Genomic DNA, 19,696 nt, shown 5'->3' with positions numbered 1-19,696 from the left:
CACCCCTGTTGCCTGTCACTGTAAAGTGTCTCAGTGAGCTGTCATTCCACTTCTCCTGGTAAACAAGCTGAACACAAGCCCGACACTGCATGAAAGATGAGGCTTAAATTGTATCTAGGAACTGGTGGTTTACAGGTGATTTGTGATTCCTTTAGTATATTAATTGGTAAACACCTATGCACGTGTGGGTAAACTAGAGCCATTTAACATATGCAAACACTTTAATCTCTCAGTGTGGTTTTGCTCACATCGCAGCAAACTCAGATACGCACTCTGGTGCCAATTGTAATTCCCCTCCTACCCCATCCCCCCTCATGCCATCTCCCCTCCTGTGATCCTATTTCAGATAATGCCATGTGGGTGACCCAGATCTTTAAACCCTTACCTGGTTGAGCCTTATGCTTCTATCCTCAGCGAATTGTGCTTGTCGCTTGTTGTAATCCACTGTTCTGACTGCTCCTTTCCCCACCCCAACTAATGGAATATAATGACTTGATGAGCTATAGCGTTATTTTCATTTATTTATTTATTTTGTTTATTTTTGAGAGAGACAGAGACAGAATTCGAGTGGGTTAGGGGCAGAGAGAAAGACACACAGAAGCAGAAGCATGCTCTGAGCTGTCAGCACAGAGCCCAACGTAAGGCTTGAACCCATGAGCTGTGAGATCATGACCTGAGCCGAAGTCGGACGCTCAACTGCCTGAGCCACCCAGGCACCCCGATAGCATTATTTTCAGTCACTGCTAATCAACCCTCCCAACCCGACATCCTTGCTTATCAATCCACAGGCTGTTTAGAGACAGGAGAGGTAGGACAGTCCCCGTGTGGTTGTCTTTTCCAACACCATAGCATCATCCAAGGCCTTAAGATTGAGTATTTAACCTTGACCAGCCTCCAACTTGCATTTCAGAAACCTTCCCTCTCTATATTTGACAGCTGCCAAGCCCCCACTGTGTGAGGTGTAGCTCTGGCTATTTTCTCAAGATCTACACAACTTTTCTCAAACGTTCATGCCAGGGCTACCTTGCATGTGAGGAAGAAAGGAAAAAGCATTGGTTCCTGGGCCCTGTCCCAGAAATATGGAATTGAACTATTAATTGCTGGTGTCCACAAGTATAAATTTAAATAGCTTCCCAAAGATTTATGGACCACTTTATAGTTTCAGGACCATTTAAACACCTTCAAGGAATCTACTATGATAAAGAGAATATTTTGCTTAACTTCTCTCTTTTTCCCCTGTTCTGCTCCTCACCCCCTATTCTCCCTTTCCAAAAGTCTTTTCTTAAATGGCAGTTATGGAACAAATATCCTCAGGTGACCTGGCTGGGGTTGAGTGATGAGCCACGCTGGCTTTCAGGGGCCCATTTCTGTAGGAGGTTCTATGATGTCATTTTCCTGGGGCTCATCTGAAAGGTCTGGTCAGAGCTGGAGAATGAGACAGGTGTCTAATTCAAAACAACAGAAATAAGAAACCCAAACCCTGTGATTTTCATCCACAGCAATGTTAACATTCAGGTCAATATAGGAGGATTTTAATGAAAAGAGAGAGAATAATAGTTAACAGTGTGTACCTTCTTGGGTAGGAAACTTAGGAAGCGGGAGCTACGTTGTTTTCTGAGCTCTAATTTTAAGACTAAGTACAGCTTCCATCTATCTGCCCTTTATGTCTATTCCATTAAAATATGATTTAATTATGTATCGACCCAGGGTCTGGCATAGTAAAACTATCATTACTCTCCTGCCTGCATTCCTGAGTGATACTCTGGGTAAAGGTGATCAAACCTACATTAATCTATAATATAGACCATAAGGAGGAAAGGTGGGAACCGTAATTACCAAGCACAGCATGGCAGACAACAACAACAATGAAAATCTCATCTCGAAATCTGGAGCTGGTTGTTTCCCTTGAAGAGAGTGACGCATTCCCAGCCCAGAATCGGGTCAAGTAATGTTGAGAGCAAAAGCAAAATGTGCACAGATCCACCTCCAGACCTGCAGTGGTTAGCAGCTGCCACCTCGGAGCCGCCCTTGTTCAGCGCGACCTTCGTGGCCAGTGGTGTGCAGGTGGGCGCTCCCGAATGACAGTCACTACGTGGCTGGCTGGTGTGGCCAGCGTGGCCAAGCTTGGACCAGCTTTGCACTGCCAGCAGCAGCACCCCTCACCTTCCAGCACACGTTTATGCAGAAGTCAGTGACCCCGCTGATTTCATTATAAGAAGTCTAGAAAAATTTTCCCTGGGCCCCTATCTCCATTCATTCATTCATTCATTCATTAAAAAAAAAAAAAAAAAAAACCTACTTGTGACACAACTTCAAACTTAAAGAAAGGTTGCAAGAATAATACCACTTCCAACCATCCCATACCCATATTCACCAGTGTTGACATCTTACCAGTTGGCTGTATTCTGCTCTCTTCTCCCCATATGTGTACTTGTGTGCATATATGCACAAAATACATACCTACAAACACACAAGTATTCTTGTAACCGTTATGAACAAGATGTCCTTTGATCCCTGGGTACTTAATCGTATATATCCGAAAAAGGAATTACCTTGCATAACCGCAGCACAATTTTCAAAATCAGGAAGTTAACAGTGAGACAGTTCTATGATCTATCCCACCAACCTTACTCAGATTTCGCCTGTTATCTGAATCACGTCCTTTATATCTACCGTCATGTGCCTTTTAGTCTCCTGTAATGTGGAGCAGTTCCTAAGTCTGTCTCTATTTTATGACATGGACAGTTTTAATTGAAGAGTGCAGATCAGTTCTTTTGCACAATGTCCCTCAATTGGGGCTTGTCTGATTCATAGTTTCCTGTGGCTAGACTCTGATTATGTGTTCTTGGCAGGAATGTTACAGACGGATGCTAAGTTCTTTTCACTGTGTCATATCGGGAGTGATATTCTCTGTCCGTCCATCCCTTCGCTGCCAATGTTGACTTTGATAACTTTGGGTAGGTGCTGTCCATCAAGGTTTTGCGCCGTAAAGTAGTATTTTACCCTTTGTGATTAGTAAGTACTAACAAGTACTCAGTACTAAGTACGTACTTACTAGGTAAGTACTAAGTGGGAAGATACTTTCAAACCCTATGAAGAGTTCTTTATTACTTTCCAAGTGTTCACCAAGTAGGTTAACATCCATTCATAATTCTTGACTGAATCAAGTATTAATGTGGTTGGTTACCAAATGACTTCCAACATTTATTAGCTGGCTTTCTGTTGCATAGGACAGTTTTCCCTCATTCATTCATATCCATAGATCTCATGAGTTACATTATTCAATGGGTTACAATCCTATACTACCATTATTTACTTTAATACTCAAAATGTTCCAATTTGGGGCCAGTAGGAACCACTTCAAGCTGGCTCCTCCATTCTTCTCAAGAAATATTTCTGAGTGCTTACAAGTGGCATTATAGACAATGATGAAAGGGGAAAAAAAAAATCCCTGGCCTCATAGAGCTTACATTCTTGTTTGCGGGAGACAAAAATAAATAAATATGCAAACGGTATATTGCACTAGAGGACAGTAAGTGTTGTGGAGACAAGTGAAGACCAGCTTTGGTGTTGGGAAAGGTCAGGGAATGCCTCGCTAGAAGGCGTCATTTGAACAAAGACCTGAAGGGCATGAGGGAGCTGGTCATGTGGCTGGAGGAAAATTTCCAGATAGCACCCAGCACTCCAGAACAGCAGAACAGCTGTGATTCCTGGAGGTGGGAACACGGTGGCATTTTCAGTGGGATCCTGCTGGTTGCCGAGTTGAGGACTGACTGTGGGAGGTAAGGGTGGATCCATTGCCAATGTGCCTTAAATTCCCTTAAATAGCGCACATCTCTAAGGCCGCGAAATTTTTGTTAAAGCGTATCTCATTATAATGACAATTTATCGACTTACTTAGCCATCTTCAAAAGCACAGTGCCTGTGAAAATAAGACTCTTAAGGAGGAAGGAAAGGTGGGCATTCAGGGTTGGAGAAGCAGAAAATCTCCACCCGCTGAGCACATATTAGGTGATTTTTAGTTTTATTATTATTTTTTTTTTTTAACTCTCAACAATCTTAGAGTCTGTGTTATTTTGCACGTAAGGGAAGTGAGGCTCAGAAAGACCTGGCTTTCTCTTCTGCCACGAGGGATGTGGTCTCCAGCACAATGCTGTGAAGAGCACAGGGAGGACACAAGTGGGACCTTAGCGTGTTCTTTTATTCACTTTACTAATGTTCTCTGCAACAACTCTTCTCATGGTTTCCCTTTCTGGAACTGAAAAAAAGTCGCAATGTGAGTCTGTCTTACCAGATTACTGGGCAAAATGCTCTTGTGGCCATTGGAAGCACCCTTTCCCGCCATGAGTATTTGTGGTTGGGGGCATCATCTCTGCAAAGCTGGCAGAGTTTTCCCCAGAACCCTCAGCTGCACTGTGTAAGCAGAAATTTGAATTCAACAGCCTTGTTTCCATACACTTGCCCAACAAGCCACCTGGCTACACAGTACTAGCTCTTAAATTATTGATCTTTTTATATCTGTAAGTGTTCATAAATATGCATGGCATGTGGTAGGCTGGATGGATGGATGCGTGGGTAGGCGGGTGGATGGATGGATGCATGGGTGGGTGGATGTGTGGGTGGATATGTGCGTGGGTGGGTGGATGGATGGATGGATGGGTGGGTGGGTCAAACACAAGGAAAAAGACAAGTAGCAAAAGTCAAACAGAACCAGACTTTCCCATGTACACTAGAGCGTGTGATGCACCACGGTGATTCATATGATGGCTTTGAAGTCACTGCTGTTATTCAGTTATCATTAGCTCACAGCAATTTTAGAAACCTGTGTTGTTTTTTTTTTTTTTTTTTTTTTTTTTTTTTTTTTTTTTTTGCTTAGCAAGAGCATGGACACTTCCTTGTCATAGGTACTATGGGAAAACTGAAATGCCATCCATACTGTCCTTATGAATCTTTATTTTGCTCAGACCCAGTTAAAGGCTTCTCTCCCCCAGACTTCTGTCCTCAAATGTCCTAAGTCTGTATCCATGACTACACTTGGACTCCATCCCCCCCCCCCCACCATCTTTACTTGGGATGTCACAAGAGCCAGCAATTGGACCAGAAATCTGCTAGTGGTTACAGGGAAGGGAAGTGCATCTGGTCACAGAGGGCAGGAGCCCACGTGGAGTCAGAAATTTCGGGTGTATTTTGCAGCTCCACCACTTTGAAGACTTCTCTGTGACTGTATGCTGTTAACACCTGCCTCCACAGGTGTGTGAAGAGCTTTAATTAATATTGGTTAAATCTCCCTGATTGCCATAGGTAGAAGATGGCAGAAAGGGATAAATGATTATTAATCTTGGGGAAGAAAAACGGTGAGATTTAAGTTTTGCTCCTTCCCCAGAGACCTACACCCACAGACACTGTTTTCACGGTAGGAGGATTAGATATAAATCTTGATTTACTTCCTTTGCACTTGTGGAAATGCCCAGTGCCTGTTTAATGCAAAGCTCCTGTTCCCTGCTCTGCCGAAGACTCTCCGTGCTCTGCCTCTGATTCCTAATGCTGTTTAAGTTGTTACGGAGAGGAGCCTTGCTATTCACGAGTGTGAGAGTTCATCTAATTAGCTGATTTCAGTTCATTTGGCATTAAATAATTCCCCAAATTCCCATATGTTTGAACAATATGTTCAACAAGGGGGATGATTCTCTGAAAGCAATTAAATCGTTCTTTTAGGAGAGCTTGTCATCGGTCACTCATAAGCATCCCTGCCTTTCCTGCCTGTGATGAATGCAAACAGCAATTACACGGAAAGCGCTTAACCTTCTCTAATGGCCGCTGGCAGGCATCCACATGCAGGCTGCTGCTTCTGGCGGCTTGTAGCTCGCGCTGGAATTTTACATTCCCCCCACCCCTCCCCGAACCTCAAGTATATCGTTCTAGGCTGTTCAGAGAGCGTTTGTTCTTGCTAATACACTACTTTCCAACCCCGCCCGCCTTGCTTGCCTGCTCTGCTTATATGCAGACATATTTTCAGTGCACCTGTACCCCTGGTTGTACGGGAGGAACTGTCCGCTTTGGACTACGGTTGCCTAGGTGGAAGACTGAATGTTTTAAGTCTGTCTTCAGGGCTTCCTGGAGAAGGAAGGGGATTCACATTCAGGTCTGTTTTAGATAGAAGATGCTCCCACCCACTTATTCACCTGGACTTCTTTTGCAGAGCACATTAGGAATCGTAAGCTATAGGATGGCCGTTCCTATCTTGAGAGAGAACAAGCCGTGTCAACTAAAGCAATTCAGAAATTAATAACGTGTTAGATATACTCCTAGAAAAACTGTGTGTTTATACAAGATCGTGGAAAAGGGGGTATCCTTTAGTGCTAAATTCCATCTTCTATCTTGCTCAAGGGGTTGCTTTTTTGATGAAGGATGACATATTTAAATGCCCTTCCTAAGTCGGGTAAGAGAAAACTTCAGTAATAAATAACACCAATCCTAGCTCTCATGTAGCATTGTCCATCTGAGAGTCTTAAATTGCTTTGTTGTCTATATTCTGTAACACTGTATTCTTACAAGTGAAAAATACAGCCCTCTCCCCAGGAAAAAAAAAAAAGTCAGCTTGTTCAAAAACACATAAGCAGTTGGGGGAAGAATGAGCAGACTTTGGGGTTCTTCGCATCATTTGGGGGCATAGATTAAAACCAAAAGACAGGAAAATGAAAGAAACATTCAATGAGGTGATATCATTTCCCTTTAGTTAAATTTCCCTTTCTTTTACTTGTTTCATGACTATTCCCACTGTCAATAATTCACAGTCCAGAAAAATCTGAACACTAGGTTTAGATGGAATGACTTTGACTTTAGAACTAAAATAGGAAAGAATTGAAAGATATACATTTATGTATTTGGTGGCGCACATTTATAACTGTCTCCTGCGCGATCACTCTATAACCTGTGTGTTTATGCACTGGCAGAAAACAAAGGTTTTCGAAAGCAGAAGTGACACACTCAATCTGGGCATATTTGACGCATTGCTTTGTTCCCTAATAAGTTGTTTTATCACTTACTAGCATTAAAAATATTTGTAGATTGTGTTGTTGGGAGAAAGGGATCAGTCGTTCCTATAAAGCTCTCGGCTTCGGTCATTGACAACGTCATCAACAAGAATAAGAATTCAGCAGCCGGCATGTGGCATACCAGCCAGGTGTTCGCTGTATTCTATTCTGCCTGTATTTCTGAAGAAGCACTTCTCATTTCGTCACAACCTAGATTTGAAACCTAAGCTAAACTCGGTCCATGTGCTTGACTGGTTCAGAATAAATGGCTGTTGCCCAGACCAGCCATGTGCATGTAAGGTGCCGTCCGGGAGAGAATCCTGGGAAACAGTTTTGCTCAACCTGAAGAAAACCCCAGTCTGTAACTAACTTCTCATTGAAACGTACCCCCTTCTTTACATGCTTCTCGTATCCTTTCCCAACCATCAAGCCTCCAGTCAGATGGATCTGAGGTGCTCCTGAGTCCTGAAGTCACCTGTGGCCCCCCAGACATGACCGTCACCACACCCTTTGCATTGACCATACCACACTGTGCCGACGTCAGTTCTGAGCACTGGAACATCCATTTAAAGAAGAGGACGCAGCAGGGCAAGTGGGAGGTGAGACCCTATTCTTCCTTTATAAAAAATGGGATTTGGTTTTCACCTATGGAATAGATTTAACCTTATGTTCTTTTAACACGAGTCTGCTGTGAAATCTGTAAGCATTTTCTTGTTTTTTCAAAGGGTTGATGGTGTGTGTTTTACAACATCCTCAAGGTACTGGCTAGTGTTTTTCCATGATAATGGAAAAGAGGAGGAAGGGAGGATCTGGGGCTTTTCTGTTTGGTTTTAGAATACATCACTCGTATGTACTTACTCACACAGGCATGTTACCTTTATGTGCCCATCCTTGGTCCATAAAACCGTTACTCCTGTCCTTCCTCCCAGACCATGTCCCTGTCTGAATTGACTTTCCCTGTCATCACTGTGGAGACAGAGAGGAGGCTCAGGGCACACAGGTGGTGTTCATAAAAGAAACTTCTGTCTGACTTTACCATCATAGGGATTATAACATGTTGAAATGTTCAGCAACACAGTAGTTGGCTAACTGTATTTTGATGCATTAATGAATGCACCGAAAATTATTGAGCGTCTGTCTCCCTGTGGATATGAGTACATTTGAAAGAGATACAGCACAAGGAGAGAACAGAAGAGAGGGGCAAGAAAACGAGAAAGCATGTGAGGAAGGTAACAACAAGAGACGGACACAACAGAGATTGCAGTGGAATTGCTATTTTTATGTGAAACCTCTGATTTATTTGATAGGGATTCCTTTTCTGTCTGTCTGAAGTCAGTTTGCATGAAAGCAGGTGAATTATCTTGCTGGAACACAGTGACCTGCTCCCGCTAGCCTTGGGATCTTACCTCCCAGGAGGTGCTCCCAGCAAAAGGAGTAAAAGGAAAATCTTGTTTCTTTAGAAGAAAATTCCCAGTTGCTGCAAATGGATTACATTTACCCTGCCCAGCTATCTCTGAACTGGCCTGTACTCTTTGCTGAAAATGCATTCTGCTATTTATTCGGTCCTGGTACAACCAGGGGCACATTTCCTGGGCATGATAGCCCATGGGCTATTTATTCCATGGGCTTCACAAAGGGGCCAGATTTTGCTCTGTTTTCCATTATGTTTTGCTTTGCCTTGATTTTTACCATTTCAGTTTTTCTGTTGAGCACTTCCTCACAAGCTTTTCATCCAGATGGTGTTATATTTATGCTCTCCCCAACCAGTCACACACAGCAAAGTTCTTATCAAGGACGGGGAAGTATTCTAGCCCATCTTATTGAAACCGTTTATTTAATGGTCCCTCACAAATGAATCCGGTAGAAAGAGGATAAAATATTTGAGAGAAAAGAAGTATTACCTTCACGATATTGGAAGAGATCTTCAGAAATAGACCTTTTTCAAAACAAAGTTTGCTTTCAACTGTTACAGATTTTCATAAATTGGGCACTGAACAAATCACTGAAAAAAGGAGAACTTTGGAAATGAAGTTTGTTGTAACCTATAGAATTTCAATTAACTTAATATAACTCACGTAAGTTCCCTACATCAGCAGTTACAGTGTATTTTGATAGAAAAAGAGCATTCAACATCAAGAAAAACAGGACAGTAAAAATATTCTTAAAAAAAAATCATGTATGTCCATGCAAAGTCATTGTTAAATCACATATTCTTTCCAAGCTGAGAGAATTTAAAACACCTTTTCCCAACAGGAAGTGATGTCAGTGGAGGATGAATCCACATCCTGTTACTGCCTTTTGGACCCCTTTGCATGTCATGTGCTCCTGGACAGCTTTGGGACCTACGCCCTCACTGGAGAACCAATCACAGACTGTGCCGTGAAGCAACTCAAGGTGGCGGTTTTTGGCTGCATGTCCTGTAACTCTTTGGATTACAACTTGAGAGTCTACTGTGTGGACAATACCCCTTGGGCATTTCAGGTCAGCCTTTTCTCTAGAATTCTTTTTTTCTTTTAATTTTTTTTTTAATGTCTATTCATTTTTGAGAGACAGAGAGAAAGAGACAGAGCATGAGCAGGGAAGGGGCAGAGAGAGAGAGAGACACAGAATCTGAAGCAGGCTCCAGGCTCTGAGCTGTCAGCACAGAGCCCGACGTGGGGCTCGAACTCGGGAAATGAGAGATCATGACTCGAGCAGAAGTCAGACGCTCAACCGACTGAGTCACCCAGGCGCCCCTACAATTCTTCTTTTGGTGTCATGAAAGCCTGAGGTCTCCCAAAGATCGGTATCAATGGAGAATTCTGTTGCTGAGGGTCTGCAAAATGAAGCCACCTCACTGGCTTGGTGGGGATACCCATCTTGAAGCAAGAGTTGTGTTACTATACGTCTAACAATGCTGAGTTCCAAGGACATGAGGTAGCTGGCACTTAAGAAGAGACAAGGGTTAAATAAACACATATAGAGAACCCCGTGTGCTGAATGATAAACTGACTACAGGAGTAATCAGAATTCAGAAAACAGAGATTCCAGGGTGCGTGGGTGGCTCAGTCAGTTAAGCGTCTGACTTGGGCTCAAGTCATGATCTCATGGTGTGTGAATGTGTGCCCTGCATTGGGTTCTGTGTTGACAGCTCAGGGCCTGGAGTCTGCTTCTGATCCTGTGTCTCCTTCTCCCTCTGCCCCTCCCTGACTCGTTCTCCCACTATCTCTCCATCTCAAAAATAAATAAATATGTTTAAAAAAGAACAGAAAAGAAAACAGAGACCCCATTGCAATAGAGATATTGGAGAACATCTCTGAGAGCCCTTAGTCAACCTTCATGAATGGGTGTGACTTAGTAGCAAAACAGAAAGGGCCAACATGTCAAGAAAGTAGAATGGCATGAGCCCCAGGAACAGTAAGAGTTACTTGACGTGCAGAAGGCAGTGAGAAAATCGCTTAAACCACCTAAAAGTTGTAGTTAGGGAACAACAATTATAAATCATACCTATCAGCAGGCAGTCATATTATATCCTGAATACACAATCTATTAATAATTAGGGCTACTAGGGCAGAGATAGTTCAAGGTTCCTTTCCATTTTGGGTACTTTCAATCACGTAAAATTCATTTTAAATTAGCTACTCGCGAAGAGTGCGAGGTTATTAATAGCAAGGATAATGCAGGAGTGCCTATGTAAGCTTTGCCCATATATAAATAGCCTAGCTCTCCTGACACACCTCATCCCAGATCCCTGCTATTCCAGTCCTGGATCATTAAGTCCATTATGCAGAGCATTTCCTCAGTAACTAGCTTTTAAGACACTGAACTGGAAAACTCATGTTTACCAATAGAAGAGCTACAACGACCTGAATCCTGAGCATAAGCCAGTAAAGGTGACACAGTGCCACCTGTGTTCCTGAACCTTCCCTGACTATCTCTTAAGTAGCACAGGGCATTTTTGAAAGGCACACTTAGGGGCTCCTGGGTGGCTTAGTCAGTTAGCATCTGACTTCAGCCCAGGTCATGATCTTGCATTTTGTGAGTTCAAGCCCTACATCAGGCTCTGTGCTGACAGCTCAGAGCCTGGAGCCTGCTTCTGATTCTGTGTCTCCCTTTCTCTCTGCCCCTCCCCTGCTTGTGTGCTCTCGCTTGTTCACTCCCTCTCTCAAAAATAAATATTAAAAAAATTTGTTTTAAAAAGGCACACTTAATATATGGCTGCATAAAAGGGCCTTTTGTCAGAGGGGTGCCATTTTGTAGAGGAAAGAACTTCAGTGTAAGTAGTTAAATCTCATCGTATGATAGCTATTTGATAATCTTCATCTTCTCTTGCCACCCCTAATAAGAACATTTTTCGAAAATAAAATACTTAACAGATGTTTGGCAATCAAAAACAAAGAGTGAGGGGCTCCTGGGTGGCTCCGTCGGTTAAGTATCCGACACTTGGTTTCAGCTCATGTCATGATCTCCCAGTTCATCAGTTCGAGCCTCGCACTGGGGTCTGTGCTGATAGCTTGGAACCTGCTCAGGATTCTCTCTTTCCTTCTCTCTCTCTGCTCGTCCCTTTCTATTTCTCTCTCTCTTGCTCAAAATAAATAAATACATAAAGAAACATTAACAATTAAAAAGAAAAAAAAGAATGTGGGGCACCTGGATGGCTCAGTCAGTTAAGCATCCGACTCTTGATTTCGCCTCAGTTCACGATCTCATGGTTCGTGAGATTGAGCCCAATATCAGGCTTGGAGCTGGGAGTGGAGCCTGCTTGAGATTCTCCCTCTTTCTGCCCCTCCCCTGCTCACACCCTCTCCATCAAAACACAAAACAAGGGGCGCCTGGGTGGCGCAGTCGGTTAAGTGTCCGACTTCAGCCAGGTCACGATCTCGCGGTCCGTGAGTTTGAGCCCCGCGTCAGGCTCTGGGCTGATGGCTCGGGGCCTGGAGCCTGTTTCTGATTCTGTGTCTCCCTCTCTCTCTGCCCCTCCCCCGTTCATGCTCTGTCTCTCTCTGTCCCAAAAATAAAAAAAAAAAAAAAAAAAAAAAACCACAAAACAAAACAAAGAATGAACTGAGACCCTTGCTACCACTGAATAGTTGTAAAATGCATCATGACCCAAGTTTGATGTTTAGTAATTCAGCTGGGTTTTGAAGGCTGAGTAAACTACAGGGAACATGGGGTGCCTTGGAGCATTTCCAGCCCCCAGGCTCATAGGGGTAACCTACTGCCAACCAGTGTGCCCATGAGGACCCATTCATCACATCGGCCTTGGACGTCAGCCCTCATAACCAGTTTGGTCTCGCTTTGAATAATGCTCATGTATATTATATACCAGTGAGTTAGACATTTGCCTAAAGAAAAAAACTAAGTGACTTTCAGATCGTCTATTTTCATTCCTGGTGACTGCTACCAGATTCTACAACAGCTCAACTGTTCACAGATGACTGTGAACTTCAGTGGAAGTCACGAAAATGAGGCCCTAAACACAGCTTTTCCAACCACTATCCTTTCCTATGGGTAATATACAACTTCTTCATCAGTGGTGGGGAAAATGGCGTTCTGCGTCTAAATTGAATCCAAATATCTTTATGTCATCCCTTAGGGATACTTTTTAAAGCACGTTAATTTTGCTTTAGAGAGATGTTTTCCAGTAGAAATTCTTCTGACCCCATTTGTCATCATCTATTTACCTCCAGTGATTCTCTTTCCTATTATGTCAAATAAAGCTGATTTTAAAGTTGGCTTTGGTTGTACTTGTTATTGACAGGATGTATGTGACAGCTGTCATGAGCAGCAAAGGCCATGCTTCCCCCTGGGGTTGTGAGAGAGTGTCAGCCTTGGTTGAATAACTCTTCTGGCCCACAGCAAGATTAAAACGTAACTTGTAGCTTTTTGGAACACAGTCATTTACTCTGCAGCCTTAGTGTCTGGGTTTTCTGTTTCTGAAAGCATCTGGCTTTCTGGATTCTTCCCTTACCAGGTAAACATGTTCGAGACCTTCTACACAGGTTCATTTAAAGCACCTTAATATCCCAGATCATCTGTGTCACATTTTTCATGGCATCATCTGTGGCATTTAATTGGAGGAGAAAATTCTATAGTTACTAAGCCATTAAAACCATTCCATTTTAGGAAAGCCTTAGCAACAGTTTTCTTTTTGAACCTCTAGCAGACTTCACACGTTGATATTAGTTCCCCCAACTTATGTGGTGTGAGCTGAATATACTAGATACAGTGATGATTCATGGTCTGTAACTCTGATGGAACCCTGACTTCTTAATCAAAAGTAATGTCATTTTTCCAGAAGCAATTCTGCCGCAATTGCCTATTCTGGAATTAGCCTCTGTTATCACTGTGATAAAAATGTTTTGTTGTGATTTGGAAATAGATACAAGGTTGGTCGCGATCGTTGCTATATTTATTTCAGTGCATCTTTCGTATCTCAAAGAAAGAACACCTGTGGGCCCAACTAGGACTGTCCTCCTCACCAAGAAAGAAGCCTGGTTGAAGATCATAGGGACATCTTTCATTCATAGCTCACTGGGAAGTTACGTCCAACAAAATACTGAAAATTTCCCCCCTCACTGGAACCCTTGGAAGGAAGACAGTTTTCAGACCCAAGTCTTCTGTCCTCTTAGAACCAAGCAAGGGTCTGGCAGCGTTATGGTCCCACCAAACAGTATTCCTTCAGAAGATTTTAGTACTCAGACATGTTGTCCCTTTCCAGACATGCCTATACCTCCTGCAGGCCTGCTATGCTGGCTTCTCCTTTGCTCCCGGGCTATATCATCTGAACAATAGTACCAGTTTCTCTGAATGTGAAAAACAAAATACCTCATACAACTCAGTAAGGCATAATTTAGTTTCAGGTTTTTGAAGATCTGTTTTGATAAATACATTTACAGCTATCTCTAGGAAATTAAATCGGCTCAGATATGTTTCTGTTGTGTTTTGTTTTGTTTTGTTTTAATAAAAATCTGCCCTAAGGTGAGAGGAGAGTAAGAGAACAAGCAATGACTTCTGTCCTTCCTGCCCCAATGTTTCTGCGATGATTAGAGCTGCCATTTTATATGTGTGTGTTTGACATCGCCCCCTTTCAAACCAAGGGTTGAGGAATGATGGCATATTTACGAAGCAGCGACATTTTACGACCTAGGTTTTTGTTATCGTGTTTTATCTCTTTCCCTCTCCCTCACCACACACGTATGCACACACAGCTCAAACAAACCTTGACACAGGGAAAGCAAGGAATTAAGCACTTGCCCCATCTTAGACAGAAAAAAGGAAAAACGACTCGTTTTCTTCTCCTCTGCTCCCAGCTCTCCTATTCAGTACCTCTCAGTGCTCATTACTTACTTGGCATTAATGTGGATTTAGAATCTAATTTCAAAGGATTTCCTCCAGATGTAGTTCTTGTGTTTATCAATAATGCAACCTTGGGAAATATTGTTCATGTAAAGCATTTAAAGGAAAACACCACAGCGACACAATTTCTGTGTGTGTGTGTGTGTGTTTGTGTGCACATGCTTAAGTTCAAACAGTTTTGTCTCATAAATATGTAAATTCAGCCTGCCTGTTTTAGTATCCCTGAAGCACACCTGAATATTGCTGCCTGTCTCATTAAATCAACATAAAGAGCTCACTGAGGCACAAAGCCCAGGTTTCTCCTGGCCACAACTCCGGGAACTGGATAACTAACAGCCCCCAGTGTGAAATGAGGAGGCCGACAGACTAGAACCAGCACCAACCCTCGCCTTTGGGGACACTTTATAGACAAGAAACTGGCCAGAACCTATTTTCGAGTTTAATTAATGCAGATATCAATTTAACAATAGAACCAGAGATTTACCATAGGGTCCTTGCCATATAGGAAGCAGAGAGAAAAAAATCAAATGAGGATCAAGCCTCACACTCAGGGTAATGTATCCACTGAATGAATGACTCACAACCCGCTCAGCAGAACTGTTTGTATCACTGATTCTCAAACTTATCTGGGCATCAGAATCATCTTTAAAAATACAGAGATCAAGGCCCGGCCCCAAGGGGACTACAATAGGTTGTGGGCAAAACTGGGAACTCTGTGCGAAGTATAATTTATTATATTTGGGGAGTGTTTTAAAACATTTACTCAGGAGTTTATTTCTTTAACTCTGAAGCCAGTTGTGCCTTGAAAAATAGATAAATATGATGATTAGTTCATTATTGGGCTTCTTCGTCTTAATAACTCCTTGTTTTGTTACAGAAGAACTATAATTGCTTATTATTCTCTGCAAAATCATGAGACCCCATCAGTTGTAGGTAGTTGGTTCAATGGGTGGAGAGGAAAGCAAGCTAAAAACAGCAAAAATAAATCATGGTTGTATTTAAATTAGGGGCCCTAAAGCAGAAATTTTTAAAAGGTACCATTTTCCTCTGTGAGAATTATAAGTAGACATCTATTAAATTTCTAATGTTCTCCATTCTGCATTTCAAGGAATGCTTAGACAGTATATGTAACAGTAGTGCAAATACAGACAAACTTCTGTTATCTTTATATATATCTTGCACCATTGAAAAATTATCTATGGGGGCCCCTGGGTGGCTCAGTCGGTTAAGCGGCTGACTTCAGCTCAGGTCATGATCTCACCGTTGGTGAGTTCGAGCCCCATGTTAGGCTGTGTGCTGACAGCTCAGAGCCTGGAGCCTGCTTCCAATTCTGTGTCTCCCTCTCTCTCTGTCCCTTCCCTGCTCATGCTCTCTCTCTGTCTCCCCCTCAAAAATAAATAAACTCTCTCAAAAATAAATAAACAGTAGAAAAATTATTTATGGGATAGAGTTCATAATAGTCTGACCTTCACATGACTCTAAAAAAAAAAATTTGAGCATAGCATAGAAAAAGGCAGGGAAATGTAGAAGAAATACTGGACCATAGTCAGGTTGCCCTGTTTTAGTCTTAGCTCTGTCACTAAACCTATAGCTTTAGGAAGATGGCTGTCTTTGGGACTGGGAGTGGGCTCCATATTTTCATCTGTACATAAGGTACATGGTGATTTAAAACGAAAGTCCTCTTCTACTGTGATGAGGCCGTGTAGTTTCCAAATGTGAAAACAGCCTAGCTCTCCACTAAGGAATGTGTGACCTTGCACAAGGCCCTTCATCTTCTGACCTCAGTTTACTTCTCTGTACATGCAGGCAAGTTAGATTTTTAAAGGAAAGGGGTATTAGAGATCCTAGTCAAATATACTTTGGGGAGTCCACACTGTTGTTACTCTGTGGCTTTAATGTAGTTTTAATAAGCACACTTCTTATTCGTGATTGTTTCTAACCTCACGCTAGAATTTGCAGAAAAGAGGTTAACATACGGTCACATGCTAACTATTTTGCTTGGCCATGAATAAGCCTAGCTAAGGAGTAGAAGCCTAAAGAAAATAAGTAACTTGCCCAAGATCACATGGAGAATTGATTGGAATCGTGTGCCTCCACGTTCAGTTTATAAGACTCATACTCCTCACAGTGTATGTAGTCTCAGAAGATTCTTATGCTCCTTAAAATCTGAATATCAATGATCTACAATAAACTACAAAGCCCTTAGCACAGCAAGCGAGAATTCATGATTTGGTCACTGCCCTACATTTGCATCATCTTCAGCCACTCGCTGTCTACCCTAATCTATCCCATCTCTGTCTCATCTCCGTCCTTTTGGGCCTATCCTGCTCACTGCCCGGAGTGCACACCCCCTTCCTTTTTCTATAGCTTGCTCTGTATTTACTTCCAGGCTCAGCTTGCATATCACTTCTTCTGTTGATTTCCCAGTTCCTTTCCTGGCCTGTCCTCCCATTTGACAAGGCTATACCCTCTGCCTTCCCTTAACCTCCAAGGCATCCCTGTATTTGTAAGAGTCAGATACTATATCATAATCCGACGGCTGCTATTCTGTCACTAGACTGTGAGCTGCCTGGTGGCAGACACAGTTTTATTTCTATAAACTTAGAGCCCCCATCAAGCATAGCTCTCCAGTGGACACTCATTAAATCTCAACAAGGAACCGGTGACCAGCATCTGTAAAAGGCATTGGGAATGGATTCCCTCTCCTCCCCACCCTACCATGTTCCATCCACTTTTTATGACCCCCAACAGATGCCGGCCACCATGTTGTCCCGCCCAACTCCTAGACCCACAATGTGAGGAATGACCCAGCACTGCGCTGTTCAGCACAGTAACAACTAACCACATGTGGATACTTACATTTAATTTGATGTAAAGGACAAATTCAGGTCTCTACTCACGGTAGCCGTATTTCAAGTGCTTAATAGCCACGTGGCCAGTGGCCACCACATTGAGCAGCACACACACGGAACACTGCCAACATCACGGACAGTTCAGCGCTGGCTTAAGAGCCCCCAAGAAACACCCCTCTCACTAAAATGAAGAACTGGAGACAATGACCTTGCAATTGAATCGTTTAGTCCTGAGAAAAAGATACTAGCAACCAATTAAGAGTTGCAGATATGTGATGGATAAAAGCTGGACAGCTGCATCTTAGTAAGAAAGGTTTTTATTACTGTTATTCTGTACATAGGCAAGAGTCGGACAAGATAACCTCTGTAGCTGCTTTTACTCACTGATAATTGAAATGTAAGTTTTATTGTATTTATAAGCCTATTTGCCTGACTTCTCACAATCTCTTTTTAGAATCTGGGAAGATTATAGGACAGAATTAAAGGATCTCAGTTTTCTTATTTATGGTAACGCTGCAAGGGAATTATAAGTCAATTAATGGTGATTTTAAGAAATAGATTTAGGGAGATCTCTCTTATCTCCAGGAACACTAACAGCCTCACCCCAGTTGGGAGTTTAACCTTTTACAGAATTGATGTCTGTTATTTTATTTGGCTTGTCATCTCTCTAGTATGATTCTAAGCACCACAGATTCAGGATGAATTAAATGGTTTGCTCAGTGGAATGGAGGTGAATTGCATTTGTGTTAAATGTAATTATAAAGATTTCTCAGCAAAAGATAATAGGAGTGTTTATCTTCAGGAACCAGGTTTCTTTTTTCTGACCTAAACCAAACTTGGTCAACAACTTACTTTCTCTTGGCCTTTTGGCCCAACTTTTATTAACATTATTATAAATACAAATGACACACACACCCTGTAACATTTGTTCTGAAGAATAAGCATTACATGATGCCTGTGTTCGTGACCAACACATGACAGGGCGGAGGGGGCACTGCTCCTACTGTCGGTGTGAAATGTGAACCCATCCTTTGATTATGGTCCTGGCAAATGAAATTCACACAGCCCTAGAAACCCCACAGTATAACTGTTTGCTGGCGGTAGGGGAGGTCTTTGAGTTTTAAAGAAAGGCATGGCATGTTTAGAAGCCTAAGCAATGCAAAAAAATGGAAAGCAACCATTTCTTCCTGCCCAGATCCTTCTTAGCAGCTTTTCATCCTTAGTCCTGACCTTGCAAGGCTAGAGGGGTATACAAGAAGTGTGTGTCTTTCATGTTGTCTATTTCTGGGAGACACCTGGGAGTGAGCATGCCTACCTATGGAAAGAAACGTGGCAGAAATTGGATACTTCACTGTTGTGCCTCTTTTCTCTTCCCTGCCCTATAGGAAGTGGTTTCAGATGAAAGGCATCAAGGTGGACAGCTTCTGGAAGAACCAAAGTTGCTGCATTTCAAAGGGAATACCTTTAGTCTTCAGATCTCTGTCCTTGACATCCCCCCGTTCCTCTGGAGGATTAAACCCTTCACTGCATGCCAGGTACTGGCCAGATGGGCTGCTAACAGAAATGGCTCTGCTTTAACCCACAAGCATGTCACAAACCCTGGCGAGGGTACTCCTAACTAACCTCCTCCTTTAAAAGTATGGGTTTAACCTCAAAACTGTCACAGAAATGCAGCAGTGTGGACTACACACAGGGAATTAATCATATTGTCATAAATTCACGGGTTTCTAACGGGGGGGGGGAGGTACGTGATGCCACGTAATGGAAATTTTCTCCCACTTAAGGGAGGTTGGTTTATGAAAACCAGTTCATTACGAGACATTGTTTTCATCCTGGTCAGCAGTAAACGATCTGGAGGTCGATGCTTTTCAGGGTGACAGTTTTGAGATGTAGGGAGCCCGGGCTGGCCAGGAAGGAAAAGAGATTTTGTCCTGAATATATGAAGTGCTTGCGGTCATGTATGTTGGGCAAGGTGGAAAGAAGAAATTATGAACTGAGAGGCTAAGGAAGAATGCCTCTTAGAATCCCTTTACAAACATATAAAGATATTTCTATATTATTGTTCACATATCTCCGTATCAGAGAATTTTTAAATGTTGCAAAATGGCTTAGAGTCTTCTCAGATGACTTTTAGGGAATTTGAGTAATTGCTTAACATAGAAAGATCTCTTATCCATGTGGGACCCTGCCACCGATTTCTCTAGAAATTCCTAGTGATGGGTACCATCAGCAGCAGCAGCAGCTGGCTGGTCCACAAGAGTTTCTTAAGCCAAAGTCATCTGTGCTTCAGGTGACAGGACATGTCCTTAACTTTGGAAAAGCTTCTGGTGGGCTCATATTGATCTGGAATCACAGGAGGCTTTCACACATCTTTGTTGTGTCCGTCAACATAGCCTGCAGAGCCCTGGAGGGTTTTAACCTTTCCATCCATGCAGCATTCATTAAAAAAAAGAAAGAAAGAAAAGAAAGAAA

The 19,696-nt window shown here is 42.5% G+C and overlaps 1 protein-coding gene across 13 annotated transcripts in view; it reads left to right on the top strand.

The window, feature by feature from the left end:
• Positions 1-19,696, top strand: part of UNC5D (unc-5 netrin receptor D) — a 577,007-nt gene that overhangs the window by 511,718 nt on the left and 45,593 nt on the right. For all 13 annotated transcript variants that reach the window (XM_040461499.1, XM_040461883.1, XM_040461563.1 and 10 more), the window contains 3 exons: positions 7,465-7,633; positions 9,288-9,515; positions 18,610-18,759. In XM_040461499.1, coding sequence (XP_040317433.1) covers positions 7,465-7,633; positions 9,288-9,515; positions 18,610-18,759 — 547 coding nt within the window. The remainder of the gene's footprint in view (positions 1-7,464; positions 7,634-9,287; positions 9,516-18,609; positions 18,760-19,696) is intronic.

Source organism: Herpailurus yagouaroundi, unplaced genomic scaffold, assembly GCF_014898765.1.
Source record: "Herpailurus yagouaroundi ecotype Mexico unplaced genomic scaffold, PumYag 28, whole genome shotgun sequence".
NCBI lineage: Eukaryota > Metazoa > Chordata > Mammalia > Carnivora > Felidae > Herpailurus > Herpailurus yagouaroundi.
This window is presented reverse-complemented; position numbering and strand designations above follow the sequence as displayed.